General features: G+C 50.0%; 9 protein-coding genes across 9 annotated transcripts; 6 read left to right on the forward strand and 3 right to left on the reverse strand.

Annotated features, from left to right (window-relative positions):
• Window positions 1-35: 35 nt before the first annotated feature.
• Window positions 36-3,274, forward strand: An08g05830 (hypothetical protein; the record flags this gene model as incomplete). The annotated part of the gene is made up of 8 exons (XM_059749088.1): window positions 36-67; window positions 154-333; window positions 381-488; window positions 544-635; window positions 763-913; window positions 2,279-2,437; window positions 2,530-2,664; window positions 3,187-3,274. 8 exons carry the CDS (start codon window positions 36-38, stop codon window positions 3,272-3,274), a joined length of 945 nt encoding a protein of 314 aa, XP_059604066.1.
• Window positions 3,275-3,426: 152 nt separating this feature from the next.
• Window positions 3,427-4,817, reverse strand: An08g05840 (hypothetical protein; the record flags this gene model as incomplete). Its single annotated transcript, XM_059749089.1, has 5 exons — window positions 3,427-3,572; window positions 4,123-4,194; window positions 4,302-4,390; window positions 4,539-4,614; window positions 4,673-4,817. The coding sequence occupies 5 exons, from the start codon at window positions 4,815-4,817 to the stop codon at window positions 3,427-3,429; spliced, it is 528 nt and encodes a 175-aa protein (XP_059604067.1).
• Window positions 4,818-4,979: 162 nt separating this feature from the next.
• Window positions 4,980-6,761, forward strand: An08g05850 (uncharacterized protein; the record flags this gene model as incomplete). The annotated part of the gene is made up of 9 exons (XM_059749090.1): window positions 4,980-5,035; window positions 5,105-5,152; window positions 5,256-5,385; window positions 5,454-5,497; window positions 5,562-5,661; window positions 5,738-6,094; window positions 6,167-6,245; window positions 6,307-6,490; window positions 6,554-6,761. 9 exons carry the CDS (start codon window positions 4,980-4,982, stop codon window positions 6,759-6,761), a joined length of 1,206 nt encoding a protein of 401 aa, XP_059604068.1.
• Window positions 6,762-7,654: 893 nt separating this feature from the next.
• On the forward strand, window positions 7,655-10,830 carry An08g05860 (uncharacterized protein; the record flags this gene model as incomplete). The annotated part of the gene is made up of 8 exons (XM_059749091.1): window positions 7,655-7,716; window positions 8,002-8,106; window positions 8,200-8,442; window positions 8,554-8,581; window positions 8,769-9,054; window positions 9,114-9,154; window positions 9,204-9,341; window positions 9,397-10,830. 8 exons carry the CDS (start codon window positions 7,655-7,657, stop codon window positions 10,828-10,830), a joined length of 2,337 nt encoding a protein of 778 aa, XP_059604069.1.
• Window positions 10,831-11,657: 827 nt separating this feature from the next.
• An08g05870 (uncharacterized protein) lies at window positions 11,658-14,176 on the reverse strand (the record flags this gene model as incomplete). The annotated part of the gene is made up of 3 exons (XM_059749092.1): window positions 11,658-11,846; window positions 11,910-13,945; window positions 14,050-14,176. The coding sequence occupies 3 exons, from the start codon at window positions 14,174-14,176 to the stop codon at window positions 11,658-11,660; spliced, it is 2,352 nt and encodes a 783-aa protein (XP_059604070.1).
• A 250-nt stretch (window positions 14,177-14,426) lies between these two features.
• Window positions 14,427-15,044, forward strand: An08g05880 (hypothetical protein; the record flags this gene model as incomplete). The annotated part of the gene is made up of 4 exons (XM_059749093.1): window positions 14,427-14,492; window positions 14,632-14,737; window positions 14,777-14,906; window positions 14,981-15,044. 4 exons carry the CDS (start codon window positions 14,427-14,429, stop codon window positions 15,042-15,044), a joined length of 366 nt encoding a protein of 121 aa, XP_059604071.1.
• Window positions 15,045-15,098: 54 nt separating this feature from the next.
• An08g05890 (uncharacterized protein) lies at window positions 15,099-17,735 on the reverse strand (the record flags this gene model as incomplete). The annotated part of the gene is made up of 7 exons (XM_059749094.1): window positions 15,099-15,177; window positions 15,248-15,298; window positions 15,357-15,489; window positions 15,619-15,873; window positions 15,959-16,122; window positions 16,537-17,488; window positions 17,564-17,735. 7 exons carry the CDS (start codon window positions 17,733-17,735, stop codon window positions 15,099-15,101), a joined length of 1,806 nt encoding a protein of 601 aa, XP_059604072.1.
• A 939-nt stretch (window positions 17,736-18,674) lies between these two features.
• On the forward strand, window positions 18,675-19,650 carry An08g05900 (uncharacterized protein; the record flags this gene model as incomplete). Its single annotated transcript, XM_001392670.3, has 3 exons — window positions 18,675-19,111; window positions 19,196-19,251; window positions 19,313-19,650. 3 exons carry the CDS (start codon window positions 18,675-18,677, stop codon window positions 19,648-19,650), a joined length of 831 nt encoding a protein of 276 aa, XP_001392707.1.
• Window positions 19,651-20,149: 499 nt separating this feature from the next.
• On the forward strand, window positions 20,150-21,569 carry An08g05910 (uncharacterized protein; the record flags this gene model as incomplete). The annotated part of the gene is made up of 3 exons (XM_001392671.3): window positions 20,150-20,389; window positions 20,520-20,754; window positions 20,830-21,569. 3 exons carry the CDS (start codon window positions 20,150-20,152, stop codon window positions 21,567-21,569), a joined length of 1,215 nt encoding a protein of 404 aa, XP_001392708.1.
• Window positions 21,570-22,064: the final 495 nt, after the last annotated feature.

Raw genomic sequence — 22,064 nt, forward strand, 5'->3', positions numbered from 1 at the left:
GATGTAATTGCGGACGGAGGTTTATGAGCGGCGCAATGGGGGGAGAGGATATCGCTGCTGCGGTCGGGTTGGGAGAGCAAGAGAGACAGTCGTATATGCGATCGACAATGGGGTTCGATCAGGGATCGAGGCTTGCGCGCGTAGTGGCCGGAGGCAGAGCCACAACAGACGGCTCGAGGTCGAAACGGGGAAGGCCGGGGCGACGACAACTGCAAGCTCCCGGGGGACGGAGGTGTTGGCTCGTGACGCAGGAGGTGGAAAGAAAGCAGGGGAGACAGCGAAGCAACGAAAAGACGCCGAGCCCAAGCGCGGAGTAGGATGGTTCAGCTGGAGGTTTGATCGAGTGGTGAGGGGTGTCAAGAGGTCTAACTGCGGAGCAGGAAAGCGAGCGAGAATGACGACCTGACGCTAAAAAGGGTAGTTAAAGTCGATCGGGGGGGGGATGATGTGGGAGAGTGGATGAGAGCGCGGATCTCGAGTGAGATAATGTAAGCAATGGGGATCAGTCGTCGGTCGGGTCGATCAATCAGGCGGGTAGTTAAGGGAGGAAGGAGATGAGATGGGATGGGATGGGATGGGATGGGGGGGCAGAATGCGCGGGCGTGAATATGAAAGGGAATTAGGTATTATTACTGGTCATTATAAAGGAGAATAAGTTCGTGTGCGTTAAGTGGTAGAAAAAGGGAAAATGAGGGGGTGGAGGGAGGAAGAGGAGGAGGTGAATGGTAGGATGTGACTGATTGATGGATGGTTAATTCGTAGTGGTTGGTAGAGAGAGGATGGGATGGGGATGGGATGGGATCGATGGGCCAGTTGTGGATGTTTCCCAATCGTCATCTAGACAGGTGGAAGTGGAGATGGCAGAAAGACGGAGGAGGATTACATACTCGCTCGATCGTAGGGGCGCGGGTGGGTATTTGGGAAAAACGTGGACCGGGCGACCCAAGCTTACCGCAAGTGAAAGGCATAAAGGGAGAGCGAGTGAGAGCGAGACAGAAAGCCTGGAAAGAGGGAGAGAGAGAGAAAGAGACAGAGAAAAAAAAAAGAGGAGAAAGACACTGGCGCTAAATGGGGGTTTGAATGGATGAATGGATCTGATCGATCTGGGGGTTGTAAGTATAATAGTCACTCGAAATAATAATAATAATAATAAATAACAATAATAATAATACCCTCTACTATTCCGATCTTTTATGTCAATGGCCGGGTTCACTTGATGGCCAAAGTTCTCTCTCCAAAGGATGTCTGAAATACTCCCTACTTCTTTGAGACCCTCTCTAATTTGCCCCTAAAAAAATAATAACCCACGCTTTGCCTACTACTACAGTACGTACTATTCTTGTGGTCAAGTTTGTGGGCAGCCCGGGGGAGGCAAAAAAAGGGACTAACTTACTAGTAGCTCAAAACGCCAGTGGCAGCGGTTACAACAAGTCAGCCCAGACAGGGCACACTTCAATTTGCCTAGCTAGGCTTTCTCTGTCGCTCGTAATATTTTAGCGTGTGTCTTTTATTCTTCCCTTCCTCCAACCAACTCTACTCTACTACTGTGTGCGTCCACAAACCCCAAGTGAAGGGTTTGACTCTCCCTCTTGATGGTATTGTGTCACATCTGGTCTAGAGCCGATTCGGTGGTACCCCGTGCTCCTGATGATCCAAACAAACATTTTTCGCATATTTTCTTGACGCAGGGAGTGAGTGTCGATCCCCTTTATACTTAGATCTTCGATATGATACATTTCTTCTTTTGTTAATTATTGTGTTTTTTCTTCTTCGTATAGATAGTATCTTTTCTCATTCCGTTTACCCTTCAGAGCATCATCTCATCCAGCAGCACATGAAGTGAGGCTGTGGCTAACAACAGCACCCGAGTGGAAAACTGTGCTTAGAAGATCATCAGACTAACCGGGCAATTCATGAGGCTACCTGGTCACTTGTTGCTACATCCAATAGCATTAATCCCTATCAACCTACTTTGCACTTGAGCATAATAGAACCCAGTATTCCTGGCCTGTCCATATGAATTGGTTTAGCCCCCAATTCACTACAAAGTACCTACTTATCTTATGGCCATGCTTTCTTCGACCGTATCGAGAGTACTAGTGTAGGGGTGCCCCTTGTAGAGTATCCCGTCCTGGATGATCGTTTTGGACGTGTCCGAAAATGAATGGCTTGATTCTAAGTTTTCTCGTTTTCTCACTATGGAGTACACTAGTATCCGTCTTGAAGTCGTCTTTCCCCCCCCCCCCCCCGCTGCCCTCGAATACTGCGTTAATAATAGGTACTTGGTTCGGAGAAATGGTTTGAGACAACAACCATGTGGACATGAAACACTGGCTGAAGCTACCACAGCTAAAGACACCCCTAGCCCTCTTCCTTCCCCTCACCATAGTTACATGGTCATGGCTCCCTATTCTCGTACCCATCAGAGTTTTATGCTGTAGTAACAGAAGAGGGCGGGGTAAAACCCAAACATTTCTTTACACAACAGCAAAATCCACCACGAGAGCGTCGGTATGCGGCTGAAAGAAGGCTGAGGGTGGACTCCAACGTCAATGCGATCAGACTGCTTATAACCATAGCACGTCAGCAATTCGCGCTCGGATCTACTAGCATTGCCCGTCGATTACGGACATCTTCGTTTCTCGACTTTGAAGACATGGACAGGTGACAGTAGGCTTCGACTTAAATTTGATTACGCCTGACTTGTAATTGTGTCTATATATCAACAACAACAACAATTTGCAGCTTGTATATGCTGATTGATTTTCAGTCTCAGAAGCATACACATTGTCCAACACCGTTGGTCGCGTTCGATGGCTACAATCAAGGTTACATAGAACGCGGCTTCATGAACCTACCTGGCTTAAACGTTACCTCGTGTAGTAGTAGCATGCCAACGAGTCTCCCGCTCGTTCCATTCCCAACGGAGCTAACTTATGTTGACTGCAGCATCCATACTAGTATTAACTGTTACTTAGAAAATCAGACATGCAGAAGACCATATATCTAGGAATGTAGAAGCAGCCAATAAATCGGTTTAGACACTGTCAACATTGAAATCTACGACAGGAACTCTTCATCCAATGTTTTGGCATCAGCCTTGCAGCCCCTCACATAGAACGGTCATGCTGTAGGACGTTACTTCTCTTCATGCCAACATGAAACCAGTTTATTGTAGTTCAGCAGGGATGGCCGTGTCAAAGCGGGTGTCATGTGGTATTTCCCACATTGTCGAAACGTACCGCCATTGTGCAACAACTCCTTGCAGATATGAGAGCTGGACTTTTACCGTTTCTCTGAACTTGATGTCTTGTGTACTAAGCATTTTATGTTTGGAAAGAAACAGCTTTTAAGGTCAGAGCGCAGGTGATGATGGGGTTGGACCATCTCGGGTAAATTAGGTGGTATCGGCATATAGTAATCATCCTAAGACCTCTCCCCTCCTGTCAGGCAGCATGGCCTCGGCCGAGCACTAGCTGCGTTGGCACCCCGTGCAAATTTCCTGTGCTGAAACTCCTCGATGCTAATATTGGCATAGGAAGGGAAATCTGTCAAACGGTCATCATGACAGCCTGAACAGCCTTACACAAACCCGGATATAGTTTCCATACATAGCACGGATTACTGTACTAATGTTAGTATCACCTAATTGCCCATCTTCCGTCTTTTTTTTGCCCCGGGTCCCCCCTTAGACAGAATTAGAAGCTTTGGCGGATACTAAGTTGAGTGTATGAGACGATCGTTGTTCGGCCGACATGTTAGATATAATTTTATCAGTGGACAGAAGAATATGATGGGTTGTTCGTCACGAAATTGGTGGAATTGATTGGAACCGGCTGAGCCCCACCGAGGGGGTATGATGACATTGAGGAGCACAGCTTGATGCTAACTCGACTAGTAGGACTGATGGTATGGTTCGCCCCGGTTGGGCATTACGTAGTAGACGCCTTCTTGGAATCATACTCAGTAGTATTCGGATCGATCGCGATGGTAGTCCGTTAGCTAGTGACCGTTTGAATGGGCTGACTTGGGACCTTTGAGGTATACTGCACAAGCTCATAAGTATCTGTTTCACACAATAGAATCTCGCCAGCCTCTGGATAGCTAACATATGTTTTATACCCATAGAGCAGGAGTCAGCTTCATGGTCAGAAGTTTTACCCATTGACTGTTGCTGGCGCTTGAGCATCGATTCTAGTAGATCCCGCGGGGCATTGATAATTCTTTATATACAGAGAATCGTAAGGAGATCCATCAGAGAAGACTTCAATGTAAGAACTAGATATCAATTACATGCCGACCATAATAGTAAGTAGTGCCCCTCTGGGGAGAAATTCTCCCATCGACTGTTAGGTAAGCGTGACGGGCCTCTTCCCTGAAATTTGGAACCCTCTTCCAACCAATCCAACCAATGGGTATGACTCAAGAGTCTAGACAGGACCGCGTCACAGTCGCAGTGGCACTAGTCGATCGGTAGTAGGCGAGAGAGAGAAAAGAATTAAGAATTGCAAAGCTGCTCTTAGTAGTTGTGCCCACACTCAGCCGGACCTTTCTGCGATACCCTGCTTCCGTCGCGGACGTCATCGGTCTTGTTTTGGGCGTTCCGGAGACTGACTGAGAACTCAACGGACTAGTAGGAATTACTAGAGAGAGACTCGTTTTCCCCACACACCCTGCTGGGCGCCACCTACGGTCTTTTGCTGCCTCTTTCTTTTCTCCAACACCACCAACAACCAGTCGTACCTCGTTCCTAGATCCCGCATTTCATTCTTGCTCTTGTCGTTGTTCACTTTAGCCTCTCCTGCTACTGCCCTCATTTTTTTCCTTCAACTCTACTACCTCTCCCACCTCACTCCCCTCGGTCTCTTGTCTCTTTTTCTCGGCTTCCATTCTTAATCTCCAGATCTCCTGAGAAAGAGCTTCCGAGGCTCCCACTTCCCCCCTCTTTGAGTGCGGTGTACCGTCATCCTTGCTCCAAAATGGCGGAATTCGTGCGTGCCCAGATCTTCGGCACAACCTTCGAAATTACAAGCAGGTGCGACTCTTTTTGACGATTTAAAGAAGATCAGTATGATCTATCGACCATTTACTCATTCTCTCGCAGGTACACAGACCTGCAGCCTGTGGGAATGGGCGCTTTTGGTCTTGTCTGGTAAGTTCGACAACCCCTCTTCTGGATTTCGCCCGCCACGCGGATGGCTTCTGTGGCCCGCCCGAACAGCACATGGACTGACGCCTGTCATGGTATAATTCAGCTCTGCGAGGGATCAATTGACAGGACAGCCAGTCGCCGTCAAGAAGATTATGAAGCCGTTTAGCACACCAGTTCTGTCCAAGAGAACGTACCGCGAGTTGAAACTGTTGAAGCATCTACGACACGAAAATGTCAGCCAAAATCCCCCCACCAAAAGGCGGTCCGCCATCCGCCGTACCGCAATGCTGACTATGAGCAGATAATCAGTCTCAGTGATATCTTCATTTCTCCGCTCGAAGATATGTAAGAAACTTTGCCTGCTTCGAGCTGTCACTGAGTTGCCTTGTTTTTCTGACGATCGCCGCAGCTATTTCGTCACGGAACTCCTGGGAACCGACCTCCATAGACTCCTCACTTCCCGACCTCTGGAAAAGCAGTTCATTCAGTATTTCCTCTACCAGATTTTGGTACGCCATTCTGTCATTTATTTCCGCGTTTTTTCTATCGTGGATCTTTCGCCTGGCGTACGCTGACCATTCGCAGCGAGGACTAAAATATGTCCACTCGGCCGGTGTCGTTCATCGCGATCTTAAGCCGAGCAACATCCTCATCAACGAGAACTGTGATTTGAAAATCTGCGACTTTGGCCTTGCCCGTATTCAAGACCCCCAAATGACAGGCTATGTCTCGACCCGGTATTATCGCGCTCCCGAGATCATGCTCACATGGCAAAAATACGATGTGGAAGTCGATATCTGGAGTGCAGCCTGCATCTTTGCGGAGATGCTGGAGGGAAAGCCACTGTTCCCAGGAAAGGATCATGTCAACCAATTCTCGATTATTACAGAACTTTTGGGCACCCCGCCGGACGACGTTATTCAGACCATCTGCAGTGAGAACGTGAGCATCCACTCTCCGCTACTGTGAACCCTGCTCTTTCGATGAGATATCGCTAATATTTTACCGTGTTAGACTTTGCGATTTGTTAAGTCACTGCCGAAACGCGAACGGCAACCTTTGGCTAGCAAGTTCAAGAATGCCGACCCCGACGGTATGTATATTGCCAATAGTCAAATTAGTCGACGCTGGGCCAATCTCTAACATCATCATAGCTGTTGATCTTCTCGAGAGAATGCTAGTTTTCGACCCCAAGAAGCGGATCCGTGCCGGCGAAGCGCTTGCACATGAATATCTCGCCCCCTACCACGACCCCACCGACGAACCCGTGGCGGAAGAGAAGTTCGATTGGTCCTTTAATGACGCCGACCTGCCGGTGGATACTTGGAAGATCATGATGTGGGTTTTTGCGAATTAGAGCTGTTAGAGTGTTGAATGCTAACCTAGTGTAGGTACTCGGAGATTCTTGACTTCCACAACATTGATCAAGCCAACGATGCTGGCCAAGTGCTTGTCGAAGGAGCAGTCGCAGATGGACAACAGGCCTTCGCATGAAAAGGTTCCACAATATAATGCCATGGACAAGGCGCAGGCAGCGATGCGATATGATTATGACGTCGTCAATTCCTTCGATTTCTCTTGGTATGTAGACTGGAAGCGGGGACTGTGATATGGTGTTTTTTGCCCGAAACGGGTCTTTCTTTTGACTCCTTTCCCAAATTTTCTTTTTACTCTTTCACCAATCTTACTTCCAGGCGTTCACACACGATCCGCGCTTTGGAAAATTTTCACCCGCGCTGAGAGTCGGACGAAATGGAGATTGGACCCGTCTGTAACACGACTGAATTATTTTTGTTACCCATTCTTGATGCTATATATACACTTCTTCTTGGTCCACGATTGATGAGCATGCGTGTTATAAATCTCTTTTTGATTAAATTGAGTGTATTGGGGTGTGATGTGTCTGTTCCTCTCTCTTTACTGTGAGAGATTGTGTGTGTGTCTCTTGAGGAAACTTGTTGGATTTTCGTATGTGCGCCATAGAATCGAATACGAAAAACATATTAATGTTATGACGGTTGATTGTTGAGGTCTTTCTGGTTTCCTTGTGGGCCTAAAGAGGAAGAAGAGGGCTTCAATTCCTAACCTATATAGAAGCCATCAGCACCTTAAATAGCCAACCTTAATCCCGAGGGAGCCTTTCCAGCGGGGCGTATGGGGCCCTCCTTTTCCAAGGAGTCGGTCTCTTCCCCCCAACTTCCCCTCACCGCCCGACCGGGGGAACCAATCTGCAGCGGATCTGGATCAATCTGCCAACAGCTGGCTTCCCCCCTGGTCGGGGTCCAGTTTAATTCCAAGACTACCGACTGACTCGGACTAGTGATCGCTTCCTCCAGTCTTGCATTAATTGTTTGTCGTCCCTCTCGTCCCACGTGAGGCCTCGTCCGTTTTATTGGGTTCTCTTCTAGACAGGAGGGGCTTCCTCCTATTTTTCTAAAAGGTGGAAATTGGCTTGGAACGTGTCACTTCCCAGTCCCCGTTTTCTATGACCGTCCCCACGCCATGTCTTGCATCCGCAGTGGTCAGGATCCCATTGTCATGGTCATAGATTTTCACCATGCAAGGTGAGTGACTCGTCGTCGGCTGAAGCAAGCCCAGGAGGGGCAGGGAACATGTTCCAGAAGGGAGGCTACGGAGTGGCTTGGACCCAAACCACTATCAACATTCCTCGATTGCACGCCCATTACTACTACTAGTGCTCGTCCCCCCGCTATAACGGTTACTGGGTCGGCGTCAAGCACCAGCACCTGTACCTCATCTCTGTTCCCTGTGTTTCACTCTATTTTTCTCATATGATCCACCGCGGCGCGAGCTAAATTTGCTAACCATACATTCATTTACTCTGCCAGGGGTCCCGAAATAGAGTTATGCGTTGGAGACGATGGAAGCGATCCTGCAGCGGAGAATGACTGGTCATTGTTACCATTTATGGCCTTATCTGATGGAGCGCATATGTACGACCCGAATTGTCTTATCCCTCCCTCGTGAATCCATACTACTACCGAGGAATCGCTCTGAGCTGCGTTGACACACGCTGTGCCTTCTAGGTCCACCGAAGAGTTCTCGTACTTCACCGTGCGGCGGAAGGAGACTCCTACCGAACCGGCGACTTCGCTCTTTGGCATCTCCTGTTCTAGACAGATCGATTCGAACCTTCTCCTATATAGGCCCCCGGATGTTACGAGATCGACGGTTCAAAAAGCGGTGGTTGTGGTGACGGATAACCCTCGAAGCCTGGGACAACTGAGGGAGAAACTGTCTGTTGTGACTTCGGCTTGGTTTGCGCAGCGGTATGTCTATCAACCGACGCCAATTCTTGGGGCCATTTGCTCTCCCTTGCTATTGGACAATAGTCCGCCGGATAATATCCTGGGGTGGCTTAGCTGACACAGCATTAACAGTGATTTTTCGGATATCGATATTCTAAAGGTGCGTTCCTAAATAGAAGTCTGCCTCGACCGTTACTCACACCCTGGTAGAAATTCAGAGAAGGTCTCGTGATCAGTCTGAGGAAGGATGAGGGGTCAAAAGACCAAAATCTAGGTATGACTGACCTGCAATTTGCTTGCGCGTTCCTATGATTGACGTTTTGTATCAAGGTCTTTCCCTGCGGGAGATGATTCATGAATTCAAATATCAAACCTTGGTTCTTTTCAAGGCTCTGCTTCTACAGCCGAAGGTAAGCGTATGCCCGACACAGTGGCCTACATCACACACTAATGTTACGCAGATGCTCTTCTTCGGCTCCCGATGCGAGCGGCTGTGCATGATTCAGTTCTCTCTCGTTTCTCTAATTCCTGGGCTCTTGAATAAGCTACAGGACTGTGCTGATCCAGCGTTTGACACCTATGCACAGACTGTTGAACAGCCAACGTCCCTCAAGACGAGCGATAGGAATTCATGTAGGTCATCTGATTTCTTCATCTTCTTCTCCACCACTTTCATACTAATAGTGTTACAGTACTGGCATATATGGGCCTACCTCTGCAGATTTTCGGCAAGGTTTGTTAAACACCACTTGTAGAGCTTAGGCGCTTCTAACATTATCTAGGGAAGCATGTTCGGGCCCTACACGCCATTGCAGCAGCTGGATCTGCTAGCGGATTATGGAACAAAGTCGTATGTCGTCGGCTCGACAAATTCATTACTGTTACAGCAAAAAGATCGCTATAGCGACATACTAGTTAATGTGAGAATAATTTCGACGCTTCTACAATTTCCCTGCTAATATCTTATCTCCTTAGCTTGACGAAGATACCATTAATATCTCATCCCCCACCCTCCGGAATGCCTTGGCACTTTCTGTCGCAGACCGGCGCTGGATCGACCTTCTCACCCAAATCATCAACGACACATGGGATGAGGCCCATCCAGAGCAGCCTAAGACCCACGGATACATGGGGTCGGAGGAATTCATCAGACTGCAATTCGAAGAATACCTTTTGGCGCTCCTCGCTTGCATGCAGTATCACGAAGAGCTCAACTCCTTGAATGCCGACGAGTTAGGTCGGAGGAGCCGTGCTCATTTAGAAGCATTCAATATCGAGGGAGACCCGGCTTTGGAATTTAATTCCGAATTCTTGGCACAGTGGAGGAACACGCCGAATTATTCGCTGTTCAAGCGTCTGACCTCTGATGCGCTTCTTTTTTCGATCGTTGAGCCTCGCCATCCATGCGCAGGAGGGCTCACCATTGATGACGTCCAACGACGTTTGTCTCAACAAGTCGCGGAGCTTCACTTAGACGAAAGGGTCCGCGAAAGCCGCGAGGCTCTGAACAGGCACATTTCCACAGGACAGAAGAAAGTGAGCGCGGCATTCAACAGCTTCTGGGCGGACATTGAATCCATGAGGGAGGCCCAACGCAAAAAGAATGAAGAAAAAGCCTCCCAGTCGCAACGTTCATCCTTGGATAAAGGCTCGCGGAATTCTCCTCCATTTTCACCTTCCGATACCGCATCGGTACACTCCACCAGCGGTGCTTCCTGGTTCTCTGCGCGTAAAGCTCCTGCTGTCGACCTTACCCAAGCACAGGCATCCGTCAGTGCAGCAAGCCAGAAGGCAGGTGCTTATCTCAGCTCCTGGGGTTCTTGGGCCAGTGAGAAGCGGAAGGAATGGCAAGAGAAGAAGAACACGCCGGCATCACCAACTTCCGTCAATTCGCCATCTGCTCCGGCTCTAAATAGCATCACAGAAGCCAGCGAGGCGGACAGAGGAAGGCGGCGGTCCATGCAGTCTCGTCGCAGTGAAGACTCCACTATCTCTCGCAGTGGAAGCAGAAGAAAGCGGTGGAGCAATATCCTCCTGCGGCGGGAGAGCGGGGAGTTCAGCTCCGCCTACCGAAAGGACGACGAGAGCAGCAACAATGGCGAACAAGACACGTATTCGAGATCACCCTTGTCTCGCACAGCTTCGTCGGTGCACGATGACGAGGTCCCGGCGATAGAATCAACCCAACTGCCTATTGAGCCCACAACTCACTCCGCACCGGAAATTAACGAGTCAACACCCACCACTGCAGCGGAAGGTACGAACAAGTCGCCATCTTCCGATGAACCCGAAACCTCTAAATCAAAGTCACCGGAAGACCAAGCGGAGGCTCCTACTACACTTTTGCAACCATCTCCTGACATCAAGGAAGTGTCTCCGGAACCAATCGAGCCACATGCCGAGAAATAAGACATTCAATTCGTCGATGTGCTCCCGTGCTTGTGTCTACTCGATTTTGATAACAGGGGAGCAAACCTCCACCTCCCTCTCTCTCTCTCCCTTGTTCTAATCCTGTATGTACGCCTTCCGCTTTATGTCACGACAGGCTTCTTTTTCTTGGGAACCCACCCTCTCACCCGCTCTTGTCTATTATCATCGAGAGCTCTTGATACCCGAAGAGGACACAAATAATGCCTGTATATATGACATGCCATCTATCACAATGTCGTGTATGCTCTCTCCCCATCATGTGAACTGATACATAGTAATAGCATAGGAGCTAGATAACGCTCATAGTGTTTTGATACCAAATCATACATAATATCATTGTCGCATTACACACTCACAGGTTACTCCTTGGTAGTACGGTCTATATAATGAATGGCAGTCTTTAACATACTATGAAATCTAATGTATAGAATCTACTGATCACTACGCAATTGTTGCCCAGCTCGGTTTCAATTGCAATCTAGATGATTTTAGATGAAGTAGGGACTTGGTAAAGAAAAGTGGAAAGTGGGATCCAGTCTAATTGTATGTCTGGGTTATCATTTGTCGTAGCAGCGCTGTGAAAGAAAAGAAAAACACGTTTCCCATCCGCCGCTCCTTGATGTGCCATTGGGACAATATGAGTCAAGATGAAAGAAGACTAGTATAAGAATAAGGAAGCTACCGCGCTAACAGGACATTTGAGATGATGGTTGATGTGGTGTGATGTTGATCCATGATGAGGGAGGGAACCGCCAGAGAAAGAGAAGGATGGGGGGAGGAAATGGAGAAACTGGGTTGTAGGGGGATCATGCGATGTAGGCGATCTCATCACCGTCCAGCCGCTCTATGTAATCCTTCTCCATAAGTGCTTCGATGTTCTTCTTGATGTCGGGAACCTTGGGAGGGAAACGTGACTTGACTTGTTGGATCACTTCTTGGACAAGCTGCACGTGCTTCATCTTCTTGCGAGATTTCATGATACGGACAATGGCGGACTAATACCCACATGTTAGCGACATTGGAGGTTCTTTAATGGGACGAGGTTGCAGGGGACATACCTGAAGCAGCAGCTTCCGATCCTCCTCAATCGTCTTGTGCGTATCATCGGACTCTACCTTCTGCTCAGACTTGATCTGGATGTTAAGGTTGACTTTGATCTTCTTGTTCTTGAAGTTGTAGTTCAGTGAGAAGGATGTACCAGGTTCTGGCTTCGATCCCTCAGGGTTTATAGTGAGCACCTTGGCTTTCAGGAAGATGCTGAGGTTCGGGTCAAGGATCTCGGGAGCAAGGGATGTGGCCTTCTGGATGTCCTCGTAGGACAGAGTGTCATGCTCGTTGAACAGCAAGAGAATACCCATCTGGAAGGTTGACACCTGGAACGTGTACGGAACCTTGGTGTTTTTGATATAGTTGGTCTTGATTTCACCTTTGCATAGCTGCCAAAGCCATGTCAACTTACGGCCGTTGTGCTTGTCAAAGTAGAAACTCTGGAACCGCTCAGCAGTCTTGACGATTTCCGGTGGCGCGAGGAAGTCAGTCGAAGGCGCACTAAGGGGCCAGAACCCAGTTCCCAGGATCTGGAAGTGTGAGTCCACCAGTTTCCTCCGATCGTCATCGTCGAGGATCTTCTCCTGCCAGTCTCTGTAGCTGGCGTTGAGATCCTTTGAGATCTGGATATCTTGGAACATACGCTGCAGCTTGTTGGTGTATTCGAATCCACACGCCTCCTTAAGCTTGCTAATCATACTGGTCTCCGCATCGTCAGAGACCGAGCTGACGTGAACGAGACGTTTAGCCAGCATCTTGGAGTAGAACTTCTGGAATACATCCTTGTCTTCAATGTACTTGAAGACGGTCATGATCTGCACCAGCATTTCTTCGAGTTCAGACTCCTCCGCTGCCTTGGAGCCCCTCTTGAGAAGTGAATCGGTGTACCGGGCCAGTAGTTCTGGGGTCTTCGTCGAACCAGATTTGCAGATCTTATTGCGGTTTACAAACTCACGGCAAGCATTATCTAGAGACCGGACGAACTCTGACTCGCCATTGAAGGCTTCGCTTACCAGACTCTGATACCGGGTGTGCACCTGCAATAGTGCATCGACGTAAAGCTTGGGCTCAAAGGATTCGCCATCGGCGGCAACCTTTTCCACGGCAGCCAAGCCTGCTTTCCTGACGTGGGCCTCAAACTTCGTGCGGAGAGGATCCAGACCGTCTTTAATGCGAGACAAGAGTCGGTACATCCGAGCCAGATCCTCTTGGCGTTCATTATCCAGCAAGACCTGGAACTCGTCCCGCAAGAGTTCTGAGTGAGCGGTAACAAGCACATCCAGGCATGTGTCAGTGAGGTGCTTAGAAATATCGGGGTGCAGATACAAGCCCACGCGGGCCTTTTCTTCGTCCAGACGAGCCTCCGCCTTCTTCATGTACTCAACAACACTGTTCTCTGCGACAAACTGGCGTGATTCATTCTCATAATAAACCCTGGTGGCGTCAATGAAGGGCTTCTCGAAGTAGTACCGATAGACCTCCAGGGTTGATTTGCTGGAATCGCTCTCGTCCAAGCCAAGGGAGACGAAGGAGTCAACAATGCTCTTGATCTGAGACTGCTCGATAGTTTCGCCGTTTCTCTGCTTCTCGACCAAGTTTAGCACCGCTTCCATGACCTTCTCATGGACCTTCATGAAAAAGTCATCCTTCCACTTGACCAAGTGCAAGGTATACACATCGTATACATTCTTCTTGCCTTCGTCAATTTCCCGCTTGACCCAGTGACGGTTCAAATACCGGAAAAGATGATTGATGTACTTAGCCGCGGTCGTGTAACGGAGCCACTCGCGGATGTAAAATCCCAGCAGGGCTTCTTCCGCATGGCCCTCGGATTCCTTGTATACCGCGTCAAGGTGACGAGAGAGGTACTCCCCGAGCAACTTGTACAGTTCCTCTCCTAGCAGGTGTGCTGGTGATGGCGTCAGCTGTGGGTTTCTGAGACTCAAGAATCTATATGGCTGTGACCGACCGCCATGATGCGCCTTTATGTTTTGACTACTGCCGATAGCCTTTTGTGACGTGCAAAAGTTGTGGACCGCGCTTGTTTCTGCAGGTTAGCCAATACATAAAGGCACGAGAGAGACGCCTCGGGACATGGACATACGTATACAGGGCCATGTACTAGAACGAGAATGATGTATGTCAGCAAACCATCCAGCTCGACAGGACCTGGTGGGGAAGCCAGGAAAGGAGCGCTGAACAGCATACAGTTTTCATGTCCACACCTTCCTCCAACTTGAGCATCACGCTGTCGATGCCCTTCTCTAGGAACGTCCATCTGCGCACGTCAGCCATGATCCCGACCGAAGCCGCTATTGGATCCCTCTGACAAGAGCGGCCGCCCAGTGGGGAAGGACTCACGTTTCATCCAGATCATCCTTGTGAGGGGTTTGAGGGATAAGAGCGGGCATTCTGCGAGCTATAGATAATCGTGTTCGAGCCTTGAGCACAGGTCTATGAAGTAAACGGGACAGCATTAGCCTGTGCGAATTATAACCGACTCCTTTTAAGCAAGAGAGTCAGGGCGGATGGGAGGGTTCGTTATGGGACAAAATAACGGACAAGGAGGCGACAGCGACCAGACACAAAGACATGTGAGGTTGAAAGGGAACACGGAGCTTGCCTCAACGTCCCACGGATAGAATGAGTGACCGCACGATGAGCGGTGGGCGGCTAAGTTTTAAGGCAGCGGTGATGAGTCTAAATATCAGCTTCGGGACCTCAGCCTAGCAGTTAAGGCAGAAGAGAAGCTGGCGCGCTGTGGGAGACTACCCAAAGGGACAGTTCGGGGAACGAGCCACGAGGATTGCACTGCAAATGCCCGGGACTAGAGTACTAGGTAGTGACGCGCCTTAGGGGGGGGAGAGAGAGGGAAGAGGGTGGGGAGGGCAGAGAAGCGAAGGCGGGAGGAGATATGATTTGAGCAAGAGAACTGAAGCAGGCAGAGGGCGTGGCGGTTGGGCGGAAGAACTAAGATGGGGGAAGATGATGATGGCTGGTGGTTGGCGGTTAGTTACTAAGTAAGTTAGTTAGTGGAGGTTCCTCCAACAGAGGAGGGGGGTTTACTCGCTGTTTGCGGCAGGCGGTCAAGTCTTCACGATCTAGATTTAGATTCCCCAGGCCACCCTGCTGATGATCGAGACTAGTACTTGTGAGTAATTCTTTCTTTTTGGCTACTTGAAGGTTCATTCCAGGTGTCTTCAGCATCGTGTTACATTCTGGGCTCGTCCAGCTCTATATCTTTCCCCAAGATCTCCCCCAGATGCAATCCCAACACCCCTTTGGGTAGGCTGGCACGGGACCCGACCCTTGGATCAACCGCTACGTAACCGCCTACCTTTTTTTTTACCTGACCACCGCCGAAAGATGTCCATCTGTCACACAGTCAGCGTTGATCTGACTGGACACATCTTCCCGCCGTTAGAAAGACGTATCTAGGATCTCCTGGCAGCAATGACACGTTTGAATGCGAGACAATCAGCTCATTGCGTGACGAAATGCTAACTGTCATGCATTCTTCGTCCCTCGCAGGGGGCAAAGCAGTACCAATGACGTCACATATACTCATTACGGACGAACTGATCTTGAGGCCTTAGAAAACAAAACCACCATAACTCCGGTTGCTTGTGCACTAATATAGAAAAGATAAGACAGAACATATGGTCGTGATTAGACTCGATCAACCATGTCGTTCACTCCTCCTTCAGAAATTTCCGTGACCTCTCGTCAGATCCCCAAATGGGGTGGCATCCCCAACACCTCGATCCAGTCTAAGCCACTCCTGCTCTACCACAAAGCTTTTAACGCGTCCGCTAGCGATCTCGCGACGCACCTGGAGGAAATTGGCGAGGTCAGACCACAGTGGGTCTATTCCATGTACAGTCAAACGCACTTCCACAGCACCACTCACGAGGTACTGGGTGTGGTTTCCGGCCGTGCACGGCTTTGCTTCGGTGGGGAAGCGAACCCCGAACGCTTTGAGCCGACCGTCGAAAAAGGAGATCTGACTATCGTGCCCGCCGGCGTCGGCCACCGGCTGCTGGAGGAGCTCGGCTCTAACCAGGGTGACCCTTTCCAGATGGTTGGCGCTTATCCGCCCCAGAAACAATGGGACATGTGCTATGGTGACTCAAGGGAGGAAGACAAGGTTTCCCGGAATATCCATGCCTTGAGTTGGTTCCACAGCGACCCCTTGTGTGGGCAGGATGGGCCGGTGCTGCACGTCTGAAAAATTCCTTGGGATGGATTTCGAACGATAATAGCGGCCGTGGATTCTTTACCATAAAGTCTCATATGTACATAATGTTCTTCTCGTATATGCACAGTGATCGTGTAATCCAAAAAAAAAGAAATCAGATTTTCCCCTTCCCGACCCAATGCTTTGAGACTCCAACCGACCACCACAAAAGACACAAACTCCATAATTAAGCAAGCTCACGAAGCAAGGATATAGCGCCAAGTAAAAGTAACCGGGGGAATGCGAAGAAATTGAAAGATGTTGAAAGGGGTAAGCCAAGAAAGGAGAAGGAAAAGAACTACCGGAAAAGCAACTTGGGTATTAATGTGGTGAAAGGGGGGAAATAAAAATGCCCCAGAGGGACTATAATAGAGAAATGAAGAAGCGAGGGATAGGTATACTGTAGAGCTGCAACTTCATGAAGCAACTCGTTCGACAAGTCTAAATCGAAGCTGTCAGTATCGTCATCTGTGTAACATGGCAGACTCTCGTACCTGAGGACACTGATAGAAAAGGTGGTGAGCCAGGCTAGCAGCGCAATCAGCAGCACACAAGCTAGGGCGATCTGCCGGTCGCATATTGCGTCGTTTTTCGGCGCAACTTCTTGGTTCACTTCAGCCATTGTACATGCGCCCCTCACAGTCGAGAGTGATTCGAACGCCAAACTGAGATTGGCGGAGTCGAATACAATGAAAAAGATATCCAGAAGAATGAGTCGTGCCTTGGCGGATGGAGAGCGAAGACCCAACGGCTTGGATGTGTATTCGTCAAATGTAATGTAAACGAGGTAGACCAAGGCAACCGCATCGACGATAATTGCCATTAGCGCAGAGGGGCCTTGGGGATGCTGGTACTTCCCTGAGAGATGCTGGATAGAGCCCCCAAGAGCCAATGCAGTGAGGGAAAAACACCACACCGTAAGTCGAAAGATTAATGGGACCATAGGACTCTTGAGAAGCGTGTTGTGGAAGCGCTTGAACCAGATTTCTCGTCGTCGTCTCATCCTCAAGGGGTCTTCGGTATCTTCATCCGGTTCGCCCTGACCTCGCCAGGGTTCAGAATAATCACCGAGGTTCTCATTCAACCAGTCCGGCGTGACGGGTTTCTCTTGAACTCCTTGTTCTCGGGGATATGCGATGTCCCTGGAAAAGTTCTTCCAGCGCGACTCGCGCTCTCGTCCGATGATACCTCTGCTACTTTCGCCCTGTCCACTCGAAAGGGTAGGTCTTGATGCCGCATACGGCGAATGGTTGTGCTGGGCGACAACGGCTTCTCCGGGCTGTGATGGAAGCAGCCGATCTGTGACAGCTGCATCTGCCTCGTCCTCCGTATACTCGACCGAACGGATCCATGCTATACAGGTTATCGTTGGTTAGCTGACTTCACCCGGTGGATCCGAGATCGGTCAGGACACAAAGGAAAACTCACCTGGTAAAGTCCGAGGTTTCTTCCCCATTGCCGGGATGTTGTCGAATTCGCCCACGACTGTACTCTCTGGCGAACGTGAGTGTCCAGCCGAGTAGTCTACTGCATCATGTGGGTGAACGATATCGTTGTCGCTGTGGAGCGCGCCAGTCGAATGGTTTGATTGCGCCGACATCCACTCGGTAGCGGATGGTTGCTCCGACAGCTGTTCGTCGGAGAGCGGAGCGGCATCCGGAGGCTGCAAATGTGAGTCGCGCACATCGTGTGCCATTGCCGTACAGTTCAGCGGTGGTTCCAGGCGAAGGTGCGTCGGCGGGTCGGAAGCTGGGGGCAAGCCGCGGATCTAGTCTGCATCGCCTCAATGTCCCTCGGAAGATTAGCGGGCACCGGGCTTGACTGAAATTTGAGAAGCCTTGGCCCTTGGGAGAGATAGGCTCATCGAGAGAAGAGCAGGACGGGTGAAACAGAGCGACAATGAGCTGAAGTCGGCCGCCGCGCGCAGAAGGAGGGGAAAAGAGAGCGAAAGGCTGGGAGGCTGGTTTCAAGAAATTTGGATGATGGAAGCCTACGTAGTAATTCGTCCGGGCTGTAATCTTAGCTGGGGGAGCTAAAGCCCCAACCGGTTAGCTGCGTAACTTACAGCCAGGTACACCTAGCACTTACCTTACCGTACAGCCTGGAGTCAACGATTCTCCATATATTTGGCAGATGCAGTGTCACGCATACCGTCACAACAGTAAGCTGAATGACGTCTGAGATGCAACTAAGCAAAGCATCATCATCATCACCGCCGCCAATTAATGGTCCGGCTACCTCCACGCATCCATCTCCCGCTACCTTTATTCATTTTCTGATATCAACTCACAGAACGGTAACAACTACTTACCACTCAAAAAAGCCAATTCAGGCCCCGTGACCTTCGCATATCCTCAAACAGACAGGAAAGGCATGCCACTTTCATATACGCCCTTGAATCGGTTATTTTCTCTAGTCGATCGCTAGCTCTCCCTGGCTGCCTCCCAAATTTGCCCAAATCAGCCATTGTCGCTGATCCTTGGAAACACGCCACGGCATTCATAATAATCACACAAAACGCATCCCTTCCTCAGTTGCTATGCGACTCTTCGTCATCCCTATCTCGACGCGACAAGCTCTAATCTACGCTCGACCCCTCCGCCGTGGTCCGTCGCAGAAGCCTTCGATACATGATCGGGTCATACAAAAGGCTGCAGAAACGTGGGCGAAATGGGAGGAGGCCGATAAGGGGTGGAAGAAGCATTTAGTATCCTGGGGTAATCGGGTGCAGCAACGCATCCCGTATCAAGAATGGGGTCTGAAAAGTATCCCATCCCTCGCAGCGGTGCGGCGACTTGATGAATCCTACGGGACCAAGAAAGTGGACGTACTTTTCCCAGGAAATGCTATTCGACCGGAAAAGCTTCAAAAGATGCTGCAAGCAATCGCGACGGAGAGACAGGACCTGCATCGCCGAAGGATGTGGTTGAGCTTGCTTGCGACGCCCTTGACCGCTCCCGTTGGGCTTATTCCTCTGTAAGGAGCCCTCTTGGATTACGTTAATCTCATGGACTTGCTTTACCCACATATGCTAATCACATAACCATACTTGTGATATAGTATACCTAATGTCCCTTTCTTCTATCTCGTATACCGAGCATGGTCCCATGGACGCGGTAAGATGATTTCCCCCGGTTCTTTCCTACCCGTGACAGTTCGAGGACTGACTATTCCAAGCACTCAACGGCTCCAAACATTTAGAGTTTCTTCTAGAGAAGGATATCCTGAATCCTATATCATACCCTGGGCTTGAAGAACTGTACGCAAAGCGCGTATCCTACGCACTGGAGAATACGGGGGTGGATAAACCCATTTCGGAGATGGTAGAGGACGTTGAGAAGAGCGACGACAGATTACTTCTCCGCATGACAGATGCGAAGAAACTAGCTTCGATACTCGAGGCGCCGGATCTTGCGTTGGAAGCTGAGAGAGCCATTATACAGGTGGAGGAAAAGCTGAAGGCGGAAGCGAAGAAAGATGGTGAGGATGGGGCTTCCGAAAAGAAAGATACATGAGTAATGGGAATGTGCATGAGATTTGTGACTCCCAGAAGTGGGATTCCTACATGGCATCCATCAGGGCCCCCATGGCTGCCCCAGGTCCTCCGAGGTCAAGTCAGTACATAGTGTTTGTAAATGGTGCATGGCGAATGGGGCTTGGAAGCACACGCCCGATTAGAGTGATAGGAAGTATTTAGACGATTTTGCAAAATAATGAAAAGCACGCGACTCGAGAAGCACTTCATAAATATCAGTTTTGAAGCTATTCACTGTCTATCTAGATAACTCGATAAAGTCGATAACTGGAGTACCTGAACGGAACTAACTTGTTCCGGCAATACCAGCGGAGCCATTGCGGGACGCCCGAACCGGATGACGCCCAGCAATCCAGCCAAACATCTTCCCCCCCATTGATTCCCCCCATCCTGTTCCCTTCCTTCACTCTTACCTCTTGTCTCCCATTGCTCGGTGTCCTGCTCAATTCCCAAGTCGACAAGCGACTTCGTCTCCAATCATGTCAACCAAGAAGATCGAGCAGTGGGAAATCGAACGGTACTGGGAGATCTTCGCATCGCTGGCAGGCGGCCAGCCGCGTCTGAACAACTCCCAAGCGGCCTCGGTACTCAGGAACAGTCGGCTTCGTGATGACCAACTGGAAAAGGTCTGGGACCTGGCAGATGTCGACGGCGATGGCGAACTAGACTTTGAGGAGTTCTGTGTTGCCATGCGATTGGTGTTCGACCTTGTGAACGGGGTATGTGAGCTCCCCTACTGCGGCGCCTCCCGGCCCTCCTGGTGCTGCATGTCTCCTTTCCCGCCCGCTTCGGCAGTTCAATGATCCCCCACACCATTACGTTCCATGCTAATGTATCCAACCCGCAAAGGAATTACAAGCAGTCCCAAACGTCCTGCCGGACTGGCTCGTGCCCGAATCCAAAGCTCATTTAGTCCATGCGACCCGAGCCCTGAGCGGTCGTCCGGAGCAGTTCGAGCGGATAGAAGACGAGGACGATACTCCCGGCCTGAAAGATGGGTTTGAATGGTACATGAACCCGTCTGATAAGTCTAAATATGAAGAAATTTATCTCGCGAACAAAAACCGCCGCGGGGAAATCTCATGTATGTCCGGGTTCAAGCTACCCCCCAACTTCTACCTCCCGAGCCATGAAACTGACATGATGCGGTCTTGTATAGTCGAATCATTACAGCCTCTTTACGACTCTCTCGACGTCCCGGACACGGACATCCGCTCTGCATGGAACTTGGTCAACCCTTCTGCATCCCCGACCATCAACAAAGACGCTACCCTTGCATTTCTGCATATGCTCAACTACCGCCACGAGGGCTTCCGCATTCCCCGCGCCATTCCTGCGTCTCTGCGCGCTTCATTCGAGAACAACCATATTGACTACCAAGTCGACAATGCCCGTCCCGCCCAGAAATGGGGCGCAAGCGGCGATACGGAGACCCTCACAGGCCGGAAGGCCAAGTTCGGAGATACCTATCTGAGTCGGTTGGGTGCTGGAGGAAAGACCTCCTATACACCCAAGGGAACAGATTTCAGCGACACCATCCAGGATGAAGAGTGGGAGAAGGTCCGGTTGAGGCGCGAGCTGGCGGAAATGGAGTCTAAGCTGGATTCCGCTAGGAAGGCCTCCGAAGGCCGACGCGATCGACCTCGAAACGACGGTCGGCCCAACTGGGTGTTGATCAAGAAAGAAGCACTCCAGCTGCTGGAGTACAAGGAGCGGGAGCTACGGGAGCTGCGTGAAGGCGCAGGCCGATCCAAAGACGGCCAGAACGTAGAACGTCTCAGAGATGATGTCAAGACCGTTGGCGAGCAGGTCGAGGGATTGAAGAGCCATCTGGCGCAACGGAAGGAAGTGCTCTCTGATCTGCGGGCACAGGTCGAAGAGGCAAAGTTGTCCCGATAATCATCTAATCTATTCCTCGCCCGACTCATCTTCTCCCGTCCTTGATCCAATTTTCTTGAATATACTTTCACCTGGGTTGTTTCTGGTATTTTCTTCACTCGCCGTGAGGATTTTGTTCGCTCACGAGCTTTTCTATTGTGTTGTTGTCGTTGTATAGCCATTTTCTTGGCGAGGAGCATCAGGCGCTTAATGGATCGATTCGTGTCTCGTGTGTTTTATTCATTTTTCATACATGCTTCGCTTTCACTAGAGGTGTGATTTGCTCCCAACCCATCGAAGTCCCTCGATTTGGACTTGCTCTCGCATTACCCGCCTATTACTTCCTCTTCCTCTTCTAGTCACCCCCTCTATCTAATGTACAGTACATAATAAGAACGCCCTATAGGCCTAGCCTAGGTTCCGTTTTTCCGTGACCTGACGCCCACCCCATAGTAAGTAGGTCAAAATGTTTGATGATGATAGGCACAAACCGCCTAAACGCCCGCCTTCATGAGA

The sequence above is a fragment of the Aspergillus niger genome, assembly GCF_000002855.4.
Source record: "Aspergillus niger supercontig An08".
Classification (NCBI taxonomy): domain Eukaryota; kingdom Fungi; phylum Ascomycota; class Eurotiomycetes; order Eurotiales; family Aspergillaceae; genus Aspergillus; species Aspergillus niger.